The 14,734-nt window shown below is 37.7% G+C and overlaps 1 protein-coding gene across 26 annotated transcripts in view; it reads right to left on the minus strand.

Moving 5' to 3' along the window:
* Window positions 1-334: 334 nt before the first annotated feature.
* Window positions 335-14,734, minus strand: part of MAGI1 (membrane associated guanylate kinase, WW and PDZ domain containing 1) — a 525,907-nt gene continuing 511,507 nt past the window's right edge. For 21 of the 26 annotated variants that reach the window (XM_087708837.1, XM_087708839.1, XM_087708848.1 and 18 more), the window contains 5 exons: window positions 10,614-10,704; window positions 10,429-10,489; window positions 9,545-9,691; window positions 7,593-7,731; window positions 335-3,180 (listed from right to left, as the gene is read on the minus strand). In XM_087708837.1, coding sequence (XP_087564963.1) covers window positions 2,426-3,180; window positions 7,593-7,731; window positions 9,545-9,691; window positions 10,429-10,489; window positions 10,614-10,704 — 1,193 coding nt within the window. In that variant the 3' untranslated portion in view covers window positions 335-2,425. Of the gene's footprint in view, window positions 3,181-4,787; window positions 4,877-7,076; window positions 7,732-9,544; window positions 9,692-10,428; window positions 10,490-10,613; window positions 10,705-14,734 lie in introns of those variants that run through there. The other 5 variants (XM_087708841.1, XM_087708850.1, XM_087708840.1 and 2 more) reach the window with 2 other exon arrangements.

Below are 14,734 nucleotides of genomic sequence, written 5' to 3' on the forward strand. Positions count from 1 at the left end.
CCAAGGTGGGTAAAATGAGGACCCAGGTTGTTGTTGGGGGCGATATGCTGACTCTGTAAACCGCTTAGAGAGGGCTGAAAGCCCTATGAAGCGGTATATAAGTCTAACTGCTATTGCTATTTGCAAATATTCACTTCTATTAATACTTATAATCCCTGGAGAATGAGTCTTCTTTTGACTCTCCCATAGAGAATGACGATAAGAGGTACAAGCATTTGGCCAGAAACCCAAAGCTTGTGTTGTTTTGTGAAATGTAATGTCAAAAATAGAGCAAGAAAAATCCAGACAAATAGACCGCATTTCTTTCTTAATTTTACCACTGGAATCACGTGGATGCTTTGTATGGAAATCTTTATTTGATAATAAAAATAGCATTCAGAGACTCTTTCCTTTATTGTAGCTACATCATATACATTGTATTTTGTCCCAAGGAAAGAATCTTATATTGAGTAAAGTCCACATCTACTTAGACTACCGTCATGTATAAACCCAATCTTTCAAATAAAGCTATGGACAATGCCGTATTTATATATGCATAGGGTTTTATAAAAAAGATTGGCCCACGTATGCTTCTCGTCAACACAGAAAAACAGCACTATAACTAGACCACATGTTAAGAAATGATAATTGAAAAATAGAAACCGCATCCCTAGGCCTCCGAGAGTCATTTTCCACCCCACGAGAGGACATGATAGGATATCCCAATCAACAAAATCTTCCAAGTCACTTATATCGTCTTCTGTTAAAACAGCTTTACATACCTGATTCAGTTTACATTAAAATATATCCCCGTGAATCAATTTGTTCCATTTTTTTCCCCAGAAATATAAACATGTAGCACATTCCTCACAGCTAAATTCTGTCATAAAGTCTCTTTTATACAAGCAAAAAGGCAACCGTTTCTTTTTGTTTGTTTGTTTTCAACAGGCTCTGTTAATTACAATTTAAAGTCTGTACATACAATGACAAGCCATCTTTTGTCTTTCCTTTTTCTTTACAGTACCAGGGCAATAACAGTGATAGACTTGTAATCTTATTTTCTTTATGTATATGTGTCTGTGCACGGGTATATGAAAAAAAAAAAAACCCAGTGGAACAGTATTACATGTACACATCAATGCACTGTAAAATAAAAAGCAGCAGTTTAAAAAAAAATTTAGTGGTCCAACAGTAACGGCAATTTTTTTTTTTGGCTCAGCTAGGCAGTAATCCATTAATTCTGCTATTGGTACTACAGTATACTTACCGCACAAACTCGTTGCATGAAAATACCCAACAGAAAATAATCCTGAATAGGTTTATTCCACTTGTGACAGTCTGATGTAGAGCTCAAACCACACCTTTCTCTCAAGAACTCCATAGCCCAATTTTTAACTTTTTTTTTTTTTTGGACAATTTTGCTTCCTTTTGCCTCACGTAAGGGTGCACCAGAAAGCGGAAAGAAGGTCAAATAATAATAATAATAATTAAAAAAAAACCTAGGAGCCCAGAGAAACAGTTCCATTTGGCGACAAGAGTACTTAAATGACCTAAAAGCATTTAAACTCAGCCTATGAAATAAGTATTTGTTCCTCAAAATGCTTCTTGAATAAGGAATCAAATTCATGTCAATTTCCTTTTCAAGGCAAACAAGTGGTACTATTCAGGCTCCAATTTCATTTGAATGGTTCTACTGGTTGAACAAGAACAACAGTGGTGCTGCCTTTGTGAAATTTCATTAATGGTCACAATTATTGAACAAACATGGTGGTTTATCCTACACATGATGCCATGTATGATAACTACCGATCCTTGGCCACTTTACTTCCTTTTAAAGAAGATCCAAAAGTACTTATTGTTCAATGGAACACACTATACATTCCTCAACCGCTTGTGCTGTGTAGATCTGTATAAATATCCTTCATCCCAGCAGTAGTCTCTTCAAATTAGTTATCTTACTTTGAAAACTATGTTCGCTATTTGTAAAGAAAAAAAAAAGTCCCTCCGTAGTAGTTCAAAGTTTTACTGATCAATCCTTTCTTCCTCCAACCCATTCTTTAGAAAATCATAAATTCATGTTTGCAATGAACTCATCAACAAAACATCACACATGTTTTAACTACTTGGTTGGTTTGCCCACCATAAAACTAAGAAAGGAACCACTAAGCCACAGAAAAGTACAACGAATCTAATGCTCACAGCGGTGTGTTAGGAAGGAAGACAACTTCCATCACACTTTGGGATGGACATTTGGCAAATATGATTTGAAATGCATATACTTTAATGGTGTCCACACCATGTGCAAAACACGTGAATGGGTTGTGGTGATTAGATTTTATTTGTGTGGTGGCTGCGAGAGGCATTTGAGGTTTGCTACCTTCCTTCCTAGGAACTCTGAATGCTGGAAAGGCCGCAAAAAGTATTGTAGGTAGGGCTTCAAAGGCCACTAGATACTGAGGTCAGTGCTGCACTCTTTATAGGCTTTCCGTCTTTGTTCTGTTGGGTACCTGTTACTTTTATTTGTGTCGTATCTCAGCGTGCCGTCTTCCTTCTCCCGAAAACTGACTCTGCCATTTTTATTTCGTTTATCGGGAGACCTCTCCCTTCTTCGTTCAGGGGTTCTCTCTCGCCTCCTGTCCGTAGACTTGGCCCTCCTTTCGGGAGGTGAGCTCTCCTTCTTCCTATCTGGTGATCTCCTCTGATCCATAAGTCTTTCGAGGGACCGTCTTCTCTTGCTGGGCGAGTTATCCCGTCGGTGAGTTGGTGATCGTTCTCTCCGTTTCTCTGGAGAAAAGTCTCTTCTCCTCTCATGCCTGTCTCTTCTCTCCAGAGTATTTTCAGCACTCCTGGTACCTTCTCTCCTCTTTTCGGGTGGTCTTCGTTTTTGTCCATTGATGGCCACTCTTTCGGGTTGACGCTCATGCCTTTTTTCTGGTGACCTATCCTTTTTTCGGATTGGGATGCTATTGCTGTTTTTAGAAGTTCCATTCCATGTGTGGTGCTCATTTGATTGTCTGCCGAACTCTCTGCTGCTTTTGGGGTCCTTAAAATATATCCGCTTGTCTCCATGTTGGGGTGATTTGTGAAGAACTGGTGGATAACTGGGCTCCAATAAGTATTGTTGTCTGTCGAACTGCACATTTTTCACTTCCGATACTTTTTGTGAACCTGTGGCTGGGCTGCTCCTGTCGCTGCTGGGGTCTGAAAAAAAGATAACAACACAATGTTTGGCAATGGTGGCCTGAATTTAGAGTTGGATACCAGTCATTATTCTGAAGACTTCATTAGTAACAAAAAAACAAGCAATTGTTAAGCAGTCAAAAAGATGCTTCCTGAAGCTTTTGTTAATTTTAGCAAAACAACAAAGGGATGAATGCTCTACATTAGTATGGATGCTTCTCAAGGCAATGTCAATCTCTAGTTAAATTCTGGTCTTTACAGTATCAGGAATGGGAAAGTTAACTTTTCCCCAGCTCCAAATCAGAATATGTTAGCCTAACATAAAGCCTTTATAGTGAACTCCTTCATAGCCTCCTTTATATTTCCTGATAAAAAACTAGCAATTCAAATAATTTTAAAATATTTTTTTAAAAAGAAAACTACATCTGGAAGATGGCTTGTAACTTGTAACTAAGCTTTGAAGACAGATGCATTTTTAATTATTTCAGAACCAATTCTCAGAACTCTGGAATGAGATTCCCCAGAGCTCAGGACAGCTGTCATTCTCATGATGCTCAGGAAGAACAACTATTCTTCCAGCTTCTGGGACAGAGTAAAGGTTGAGCCCCTGCTGGATACAATTTTAGGTGTGTGTATGTGTGTGTGGAGTGGGAGTGTTATCAGTTGCTTCGGCATCATTCATGGTTCTTTTTTTTTTGTACTTTATACTTTCAATTGTAAGCTACCCAAAATCATTGGGCATCAGAAGACCTATAGATTGTTTTAAATGCACTCAGTTGAACACACAACTTAGCTCCTCTTTATATATAACACGTGCAAGCATTGAGGACAATTTTGGTTTTGCCACAATGATTGAACTTAAGCACACACAATGAGAGCAGCGGGGTATGGGAAGACATGATTCCGATCTTATCAACGCAACAGTCTTATTTAGTTCTGCAGAAATATCGGGTAAAATATTTACATTTATCCTGTTGCAGTAAACACAGACGCTGTAAGCAGAAGCAGCAAATCATCTCGCTGGAGCAACCTTTTTACACGCACTTAGCAATAGTTGATTATGAATTGCTTTAAAAAGGGCAATTCAATTGCTTTGAGGTTGGCACTGTAATTATTTATTACTTTGGAGGGGGGGAACTCACAAATATCTTGTGTAATAACGCTTCCTGGATTCTAAGCCAAATAATTACCACATGCCCAATAGATGTTTGAGAACATTAACATGATCATAAGTAATCGCAAAATTCCTTGGACTTCTAAATTCCTCTTTCTTTTCTCCTGAATATGAAATAAAATTCCCTGATGCAAGCTGTCTTCCAGACAGGCATGGTGAGCTTAGATTTTCTGCAGGCTTTTGATGATTTCTGAGAGGAAACCCTGGATCACTTACACCACAAGACTTCAGAAATGAAGGACCACTGTTTCATCTTCAAATGAGGCCAAGTCAATTTGGCCTCTTGGGGTCTCTTGCAGAAGACCACGGGATATGGGGAGGTACTTACAATTCATGGAACTGCAGGATGCTCAGAATGAATTGCCGTATATGCAGAAGTTTAGCAAAGTGGAAAGCAAGGTGAGAGAATTAGGCCACAGCACAGAAACACCTAGTATTGATTTTAGCTACAAACCGTAGTTTGATTATGGCCCATAAGGTAGAAGCAAGATTCCCCGAGCTTGTCATTTCTCATACATGCAGCGAGATTAGGAGGTATCATCGCTGAGGAAGGAAGAGCCCCGGCACCAAGAAAAGTAGGAGAAAGAGAAAGAAAAAAAAAGTAGAATGTTTAGATTCCCTATAATAAGGAGTTAAGGGGAAAAAAAATCTTCATTTGTTTAAAAAAATATTAGAATAAAGAAAATTTTATTTTTTTCCCCAATCAGGATTGTCTAGGCATCACCCAAATATAAGGCTGCAGAAACAGCAATTGTTAAAGCGAGACAGTGTACTTAAAACATTGGGAAAAAAAGGTGACTAAACAACCCAGACAACTAAAATATCAAGTTTGCAGTGGGGGAGTGCAAAGGAGAGAAGAGAGACATAATTGGGACAGTGAAACAGAATGTCAAAGATAAAACAATCAACAACGACCAAAAGAAACCCACTACAGACGATGACATTGAAGAGAAGTACAAAACTCATTACAAAAATATACAGCCTCCTCAGAGAAGCGTGTTCCAATTGAGTCAGAAAAAAATACTGGAACCTCATTCTTTTTTTTTCTTTTTTTTTCTTTTTTTTGAAGCAATTTGTTACTGACTGCCATGGACAGGAATGAAACAATTCAAACCCCCCCCCCCCACACACAAACGTTACAGGCACATGACAGCAACTGAGCAGCCCCTGGCTTGAAAATGGAATTTGTTAGGGGATTTTCGAAAAGCAACTCACAGCCCAGACTTAAAAAGAAAAGAGAACAAGCTAACAGAGAGACAGAAAAAGAAGCAACCCTGCCCCAAACCCTAGTAGTTAAAATTTTGCATTCCTCAGGGCAACAGACATTCTGGAAGATGTGAAACACTTTTGGATAGGCTATATTTGCAATGTTTAGCATATGGTACAATACTTTACAGCCAAAAGAGCATAGGAAAAAGACAGAACATAAAGAACATTACACAGTTTTAGTCCTGCGGAAACATGGCCAATTAAGTGTACAACAGAAGTGCAAACACAGGAATTTTAATCATGACATGGATTAAAATGGAAGAGTGAGTTGGCTAAACTACTGAGTCGTCTGACTGCGTGAAGTTTTCAGGATGTTCTAAATAATAATAATAATCATAATAATCATAAAAAGGACAAGTCTATGTGTGGCATACTAATAGAATCCTTTTAAGAAACTGGCATTGGAGGCAACACCAGAAGAACTTTAAGGGCAATGTTCTCATCCGAAAGCATGCCAAATAATGTTGCCCTAAATCCAGGGGCGGGGGACTATGACCCTTCTGTGACTTGTGGATTTCAACTCCCAGAATTCCCGAGTCAGCCATGCTGACTCAAGTCCGCAAGTCATAAAGGGACCATCGTTCCCCACCTCTGCCCTAAATGACTGCATAAGTTTTTTTCACTTCTTATAGTACCCGTGAGGTCACTCTTGCTGACACCTTATATATAATCTCCCATTCTTTTCTTTAAAAAAAAACACTTATTAAAATGAATATAAGCCACCTTTTTCAAATTATGTGGCTTTACAAGGAATATAACTGGGCCTCTATCAACAAGCACACGTCCATCTTTTTCAAGACAAACTGAATTGGTATATAGATATTCACCGATTCATTTATAAGACCAGTTCAACCTGGTGCTAATATAATGGAGTGAAAAAATAAAGAATTTTTTTTTCTTTTTGGTAATTTGTGGGGATACAATTATAACCTTTGAAAGATCCCACCCACGTGTTGTTTGCCACTTCTCCCATCTCTGGAGAACAAAAGTAGAAAAGTACAATAGTTGGGACTTTGATACTGTTCCACACTAGGAATAAAAAGAAATATAATTTATTGGTATATTATCCCAAATATGGGGAAACATAAAGGACACCTGTTCATTTGTGTGCTTATAACTCATAACTGGTTGGAAACCAATTATATTTGGGAAAAGCCCTACATCTAGGGCATATATCTGAATAGCTATCTCAAATAAATAGGACATCATAATATTATATACAGTACTAAGCCACCCAAAACCAATACTACAGAACTTAAATACAAGTGGGATTTTTAATGCAGATATATCCCTCGGCAACCAAATAAAACAACATCTCTTCTCTTATAATAAACATTGAGAATGGCAATATTAATTTGTTCATAGCTGACACAGTTGTGAACAAACAATCTAAAGGAAAAGGGCAGGAGGGGAATCCAAGTGAATATATTCTTGTATTGCATACGTTTTTAAAAATAAATTTATAAATATTTACATAAATGTACGGGGACAGTAAACGCCCAGACACCATCGTGGAATTCATGCCTATGGTTACAGACAAAAGCCAAGGACAACAGTTTCCAAAGGATAACACAAATTTCCCAACTCTGCATTGGTCAGAAGACGAGAGAACAATTCATCCGCTGAGAAACAGTTTGGCACAGTTCAATAAACATTCCTTGTTTGGTCGGACAGGATAGTACAGTTTTGGTTTGTCTATATGTTTTTGCCCCCTTGGATCACCAAAATACTGCTCTGAAGATGGTCTTGCCTGTACACTGTGCCCCCACAAAAGTCCATAGTAGCAAGCAAAGGATGAAAAAGTGTAGAGAAAATTTCAGCACAAGCGAGGCAATTAACCACGGTTGTCAAGGTTGGTAAGACATTGGTGGAAAAAAGAGAAAAAGAAAGAAAATGAAAAAGAAGAATCCCCGCTTCAGATCTTGGAGACATATCATTCATGGTGTGATGCCCGGAGCAAGATAAGGAATGTTTTCATAGTTTGACCCACCATATTCCGGTACAGAGCCATCTCCACGTTTGAGAAACAGGCGAACTTTGCGGCCACCATTTTTAATTAGTTCTATGGCTCGAGCGTGCTTCATGTTCTTTGTGGTTTCTCCATTAATCTCCAGGATTTCATCCCCAATCTGTGAAAATAAAGTACTCTATGATTAAAGTAAAATGCTGGCAGGAAAACATCACATTAGAAGAATGTGGAATGAGCTGTCTGCCAAAGTGCAAAATTGAACATGAACCCAGCTGTAACGTTTTGAATGTAGCATTTCGGAAAGTTTCTAGTGACACAGGTACACAAATCACATATCAAACTAAAGATGAGATCCTGAGTTATTTACCGGTAAAATTTTATTACTAAGATTTCTGTACTATTCCATTTTCGAGTGGTATATCTACAAACATGATTTTAAAAAAATCTGAAAAGATATATATGGATAATGATAGTTTGAAAGTATCCATGTATCTAAACACCAATGTGAGGATGGCAGGATAACCAATTTTGCTTACAGAATCCTAATAGAGATTTTGTTGTAAATGTGCTACTTCTAATAAGACAGTGGTATGGAATAAAAGTGCTTTTTATTCTTTTTTTTAAAAAAAAATACAAGCAAATTAAATTATCCTCCCCCCACCTTCTCCCTCTGTGTGGTAACTGAGGAGCAGAAAGATGCCTGCTGCCAGGTTCAGTTCGAAGTTGAACAATCCAGACTAATGCTTTAAAAAATACATAGGTTAAAAAAGAAAAAAAATAAACTACTAACAACATCATCAACAACAACAGAGAAACAGAGAACAAAAAACATGAGCACATATGTATCCTTCTCTGCTATGCCCTATAGATCAATGCATACGTTGATGGCCTACAGCAGTGATGGCTAACCTTTTTCTCCTTGCGTGCCAAAATTGTGTGCATATGCTTTTGCGTGCATGTGCGTGCCCACACCCACAATGCAGTGCGCCTGTCCCCCTGAGCATGTGTGCACACCCCCGCCGCACGGTCTACTCAGCCTCCTGCACCAAAGTGGGGTGTATGTGTTTTCACCCTCCCCAGGCTACAGAGGCTTTCCTTGAGCCTCCAGGAGGCCTCCCCCGGGCTTCGGAGGCCCTCTCTGAAGCCTCCTGGCACCAAAAACAAACCTTGGGGGGCGCTGCTTCCGTGATCCCCCGCACAAAAATCAACAAGCCAGTGGGAAGTGCGCACGCGCATGCATGGTGGAGGTGAGCTGGGCGACGGCTCATGTGCCTGCAGAGAGGGCTCTGCATGCCACCTGTGGTACACGTGCTATAGGTTCGCCATCATCGGCCTACAGAATCAATTAATTCTGCAAAGACATAGGGACAGTTTCTATAGATTTTGAAATGTGTTTTTTTAGCGACAGGATGGGGAAATCTCTAAATAGTTTATACTGGGGAATAATTTTAATTGAATGTTTGCATACATGAAATAAAGTCATGTTTTTACAGGGACCCTTCCTATTATTTGAAGGTATTCATGTATGGCATGTCACTCAAAGATAAAGCATGGTGGTCTTTGGTCCAGAAAATGTTGCAGATTTAAGTCTGTAAGTCCTAAGGATTTCTTACTGAAATTCTACAGATGGAATTATGAGGCCGTGTTTAAAAAGGTAGCAGTTCTAAAACAAGCAAACAAAACACCCTCGTTCGAGCAATTTCGTGAATGGCATCTGAAGCAGTGAGATATTTGCATTGAATAGAGGAAAATCAATAATCTAAGCACATTATTTATATGGGCTAAAAGGCTTTTTCACTTTCAGACATAACAAAAGAAAAAAAATCATTTGCTGATGAGTTTTGTCTAATGGTTTGAATAAGGTCATCTATATTTTGCAACCAAACAGAAAAAAAAGGAGGAAACTGAGTAGAAAGGTAGGTCTGCAAATAAGGCAAAGGAGAAATGGTAGCTCGTGTGAACTAGTAGCATACCCTCATTTTTCCACATCTCTCAGCAGGTCCATCTTCTGCTAACCGCAAGACATAGAGATCCATGTTATATTCTCGGCCACCTCGCAGACTGAAGCCAAACCCTTTAGCTCCTCTTTCAAGTTCCACAGTGTAAAAATCTTGTTCTGGCTGAAAGAAAGTAATAAAATACAATTTGCAACCTTAACCATCAAGAAGATTTAAATTACTTACATGCAAAGAGCAGAAGAGCATTGGTCCAAATGATCAGGCTGGTTGGTACATCACATTAAAAATGAACACAGGACATAAAAAATTGAAAATGCCCCAGTATCAAATCACTTATTTTCAAACCGCAACCTTTGATTTATTCCTTAAAAATTAAATTCAATTCTTATATCAAAAGCAAGATAGCTCCCCCATTTTTAAGAAAGAAATCCTGTGGCATAGTTTGCCTTGGCGTTCTCCAAAAGCTCATTAATTAAGTCATTCAAATCTGTGATAAGACTACTTAGAAGTGCTGATGCAGCTGCTTCTTTCAGAAGTTTTGGTATAATTGTTCGGAAGGTATCCTGGTAGAATAATTGGTATGTATCCATGTACACAAACTACACTATTGCCGCCATTGTCAGCAAAGCGTATTTGCTCTGTATTTTACTGTATTTATTTCATTGTTTATTTAAAAGATTAGCAAGGTCATCCAATTTAGAGCACAATTTTAGGCGGCTCACAGCAGCACATATGTATATACATGCAAGAGACAAACTGAGAAAGCACTCAATGCAGATACACTGAACTTTCTGTGGGAAACACATACATAAATATAGTTTATACAGAAAGGGGAAGAACACGATATACTTGCAAACTGCAGTTAATAAGCTAAAACTATGGGCAGCAAATAGCCTTACCTGGGAGGCTGTTGGTGCTTTGAAATCAAACTGGGATTCCTGTTTTGTTTTTGCATTGTTTCTGTTCAAAATAATAACAGAAAAGAGGGGAAAAAAATCAGATTTATGGGAGTGAAGATACTGGGAAATATTGAATGGACATGACAGCCCAGTCAATCTAAGGGAGGGGGGGGCATTAAACTAACCTGTTCTCCTGCGGCATTTGTTGAGGATTATGTGTAGTTGTAATCGTAGCAATTTTTTCTGCATTGGTCAATAACGTTGCGTTGGAAGATTCTGCAAAATAAAACAATGCTTTTAGCATATCAGATCATTCCTGTAATTAGGATAGGCGCACAGCTTCTTGTTTTGCTGAGGTAACCTTTTTGAAGTTATCAAATACATTTCTCAACACTATTCATGAGGGATTTGCTCAGATCTAGCTCAGATTTCGGAAATCCAATAACAGAAAACATACTACTATACAGACGTATTTATTTAACAACACACCTATGAACACACTGCCTACAAATCTTTACTAGGAGGGAAAGGAACAAAGAAAAAAACCCCAGTGCAATTATGAAAATCACAAGAACAATTTCTGTTCTCTCACAGTAGCTGTGAACAATGGCATGGAATATCAAATCAAGGCTACAGACTGTGTAGCTGTTTTCTCCCTACTTTTAATTTTACCCTATTGTTTAAGTCCTCTTATTTTCATGAAATGGTTTCAGTACAGTTTAATATCCCTTTGCTTCCCAAGATTCTAAACAATTTCCCAGGTTTTTTTCCCCTTTATCCCTCATAACCTTGGATTCATTTGCCAATGTTATCATTTAGTCCAAGAGCTTACAGTGACCTATAATGTTTTTTCAGCTGCCCTTGTCAGATATTGTATTGATTTTGATAAAATCGCATAGGTCACAGTGACCAATCTGATTAAATCAAAGAAGGGGCAATGAAAATAGAGAAATAAATAAAACAGAAAATTCAGTATTAATCAGTATTATTCAGTATTCCTAAACAAAAAAAAATGTTTATTATTTCATGCTCAAGTCTGTTAGTAATCCAACACAACAGGCAAACACTTGCAGTGTCACAGTAATTATCAGTAATTGGGTGAATAATGTGCAAAATAAGTAAGTAAATAAATGAATGATTATTAGCCAATCCTAGTCACAAACTTAATGCTCATTCCATACTGAATGTTTGGGTAAAAACAGATTCTGTGAACAGACCTTTGACAGAGTATCATACCCAGTCTCTAACTCAATGGTAAGCAAAGTGGTATCCTTCAGATAGGTTAGAAATTCCTATAATTTCTTGTCATTATTAATTTTGGGTATTATCTGAAGGAAATTAGTCCAAAACTATCAGAAGAGCACCAGACTAACTATTCCTACCCTAAACTGATTGAACTGCATAATTGTTGATTCAATTGTACAGTTCAAATCGAAAATACAGATACATATTTTAGGCAAAGTGCATTTTGGTTCCTGCCTGCAATTTAACCTGGCATTTAAACCACAAAGAAGTTTGAACTACATAAAGGTATTGTAGGAAAATGTGAACTTTTACTCTTGTTCTAAATTATCTTAAGAATGTTTGTTTAGCATCTTTTCTTTCTACGAGTGAACGCTTATTAGCCTTAAATTTCTCTCAAATAAAGTGTACCCTTAAAAAAAAAAATTCTGAAGAGTTGAGGGCTTCGGCAAAACACAACTGTACTTTTAAAATATAGAAAACAAATAAAAGTTTTAAAGATGGAGCAACAAGTTAGAATTTTTTACAATGTTTTACAAAGTTGTATGTGTAATGTAAAATGCTATATCTGGTCTTTCATACTTGTATAGCAAAATTCTTTGGAGGTGCTTCATGTTGCTTTACTTCAGTCTGCTTGGAAAGCTTTCAGTCAGTACCATGAAGATGAATTGTTCATGGTCTTCAACCTGCTTGCCAAAAGTTTTGGAAATGCTGCCGAAGAAGACACACGTCAGCTTTTGTGAGTGCTATGAAGGATGTGCTCTCTTCCTTCCCTGGCATGCCTTACTCCAAGCTTTGGTGAGCCATGCTGGAGAACATCCATCTCAATCATGATCAGGCTATGGTTCAAAGAACCTTCTGCTCAAATGCAGTGTCTGTACAGAAACTTCTTCTGGCTTTGGGAAGTGACAGGCAAGAGACAGCGAGAAGATATGAGGCCCTGTAAAATGCTTCAGTGAAATAAATATTCACTTTGATGAAAGTAATCATATTGCCCCTTTAATAAGGAATCTTTTGTCTAAATGAATCTAGGTCACCTTGCATAGGGCTACCAAATAGTGTTATGTGTCACATTGCTCTATTTTTACAATGCTTTATCAAATCTTGCATAAGTGTAATAAAATTACTTGAAAAGGAAAATGATTTTTCCCGATTTCTTTTTTAGAAGTATAAACTCCTTACTGCCAACTCTGTGATTAGTCAAAGTCAAGTAAAAAAAGGTTGTGTCTGCAAATGTCTACTAAATATACCTGGCAAGACCGTATATACATGAAAAGGCAGGAGGACTATTTTGTATGAGCCTTCAAAAACTGGATTATTTTACCCATAATAGACAACTCATACTGATGACCATTCTAGATTGAACTGCCATACGTAACCCTGAATGAAAGGAGCAATGTTGAGACAAGAATTAACATAAATCAGTTCACTGATTTCTTCATGGATGGATTTGCAGTAGGATAGAAGATGTATAAGAGAAGAATATAAATACATTGAATTGCACAGAGAATGAAATTTAGAATATCTGAATCTAATGAAAGAACATATTTGCAAGAAAATGAACCCTAAGACTTTTCATGACTATAAAATCAGCCATCAATTTCCATAAAGAACTTCAGTATAATTGAGATTACTGGCATAACATTCAAATCCTGTTTTTGTTGAGATATTCCTTCTGCAGTATAACTAGTTTACAAGAAATAGTGTGATCAACATGTTTTCTGTATTTTTTAAAAACATTTTTGTTCAATTTAATTGGGGGGGAGGGAGGGAAGAATCACTTTTTTCCCCCAAAGAAGAAAATTTGAAGTGTATGTACATAGATTGTAGGATTCCTGGTTTTGTCCTCAATTGTAAAATGGTTGATGGAATGAATATCCTCAATTTCACTCTACAGCTATCTTTCCTGTGAACGTACAGTTTTTCCAAACTTTAATTAAATTTCCCAAAGATACCCAGAGGGTTTCTTTCCATGGGCATTTTCAGTTCTACCATAAAAGCATGAAGAGTAATCAAAGAGGTTGCAAACTGATAAAAAGATGCGCAACAGAAAAATAGAAGTGCTTATGACAACATAAGCTAATCAACATAGCCAAAATAAATATGATGCTAAAGAGGAATACAGTCTTAGAGGCATTCTTCACTTGGCGGGCAGAAAGTGTAAATTCAACTTGTTAAGCATTGATATATACATACAGTATGGCTCAATGCTCAAATGCACTGCATTTAATCAATACCTTTAATTATTTATTTCCCAAATAAAAGCACATCTAGTAAGTATTAATGTCTTTCCTCGAAAGAACTCTGGGTGACTAACAATGACAACTTAATTTAATATTTAATGTATTAGATTTTAAAATGTCATAGCAGTAGAAAACCAGATAATGTATCTACTAAAGTTGCACATGTCAGATTGCAGAATGAAAAGACTAGCCTACAAATATAACATCCGATAATACTTCTGGTTCGTATTCTGGTTTGGGGGGCATGTCCTCAATCAGGAAACATTTTCCAAAAGCTAGAAGATGAGCACTGTTTAAAATGATAATAATTTTTAAAAGCACTGTTACTAAAGCTAAAGAACAACCCTTTAAGTCTCCCTCAATTTGAACAGAAAAACAACAGGCTTAGTATAAGGCAATGTGTTTATCAATGACCTTTGTTTGCAGATTGCAAACATCCAGATTATACCGAGAAAAAAGCAAAAGGAGAAGAACCAATTATCTCCCCCTGCACAGACAACTCATACTTAATACAAAAGCAAACTCATAAACATACTGGAAGCACATACACCATCCAAACCCCCTCCTTGAGGGAGATGGATGGTCTAGAAATGTGATGGCGAACCTATGGCACGCATGCTGGAAGGGGCACGAAGAGTCAACTCTCCAGGCATGCCAGCCATCACCCGTTGCTCTTCTGGGTTCTGGTGTGCACATGCGCGGTGGTCACCTGGTCTTCCAATTTCTGGTGTGCATGCGTGTGCGAAGACCAGTTGGTCTTCGTGCGTGGGAGTACCGAAAACCGGAAGAGCAGCTCTCTGGCGCACTTGCAGAGAAGCTGA

This window comes from Thamnophis sirtalis, unplaced genomic scaffold, assembly GCF_051295495.1.
Source record: "Thamnophis sirtalis isolate CommonGarterSnake01/CBP01778 unplaced genomic scaffold, rThaSir2_p1.2 scaffold_3, whole genome shotgun sequence".
In the NCBI taxonomy this organism is placed as follows: Eukaryota; Metazoa; Chordata; class Lepidosauria; order Squamata; family Natricidae; genus Thamnophis; species Thamnophis sirtalis.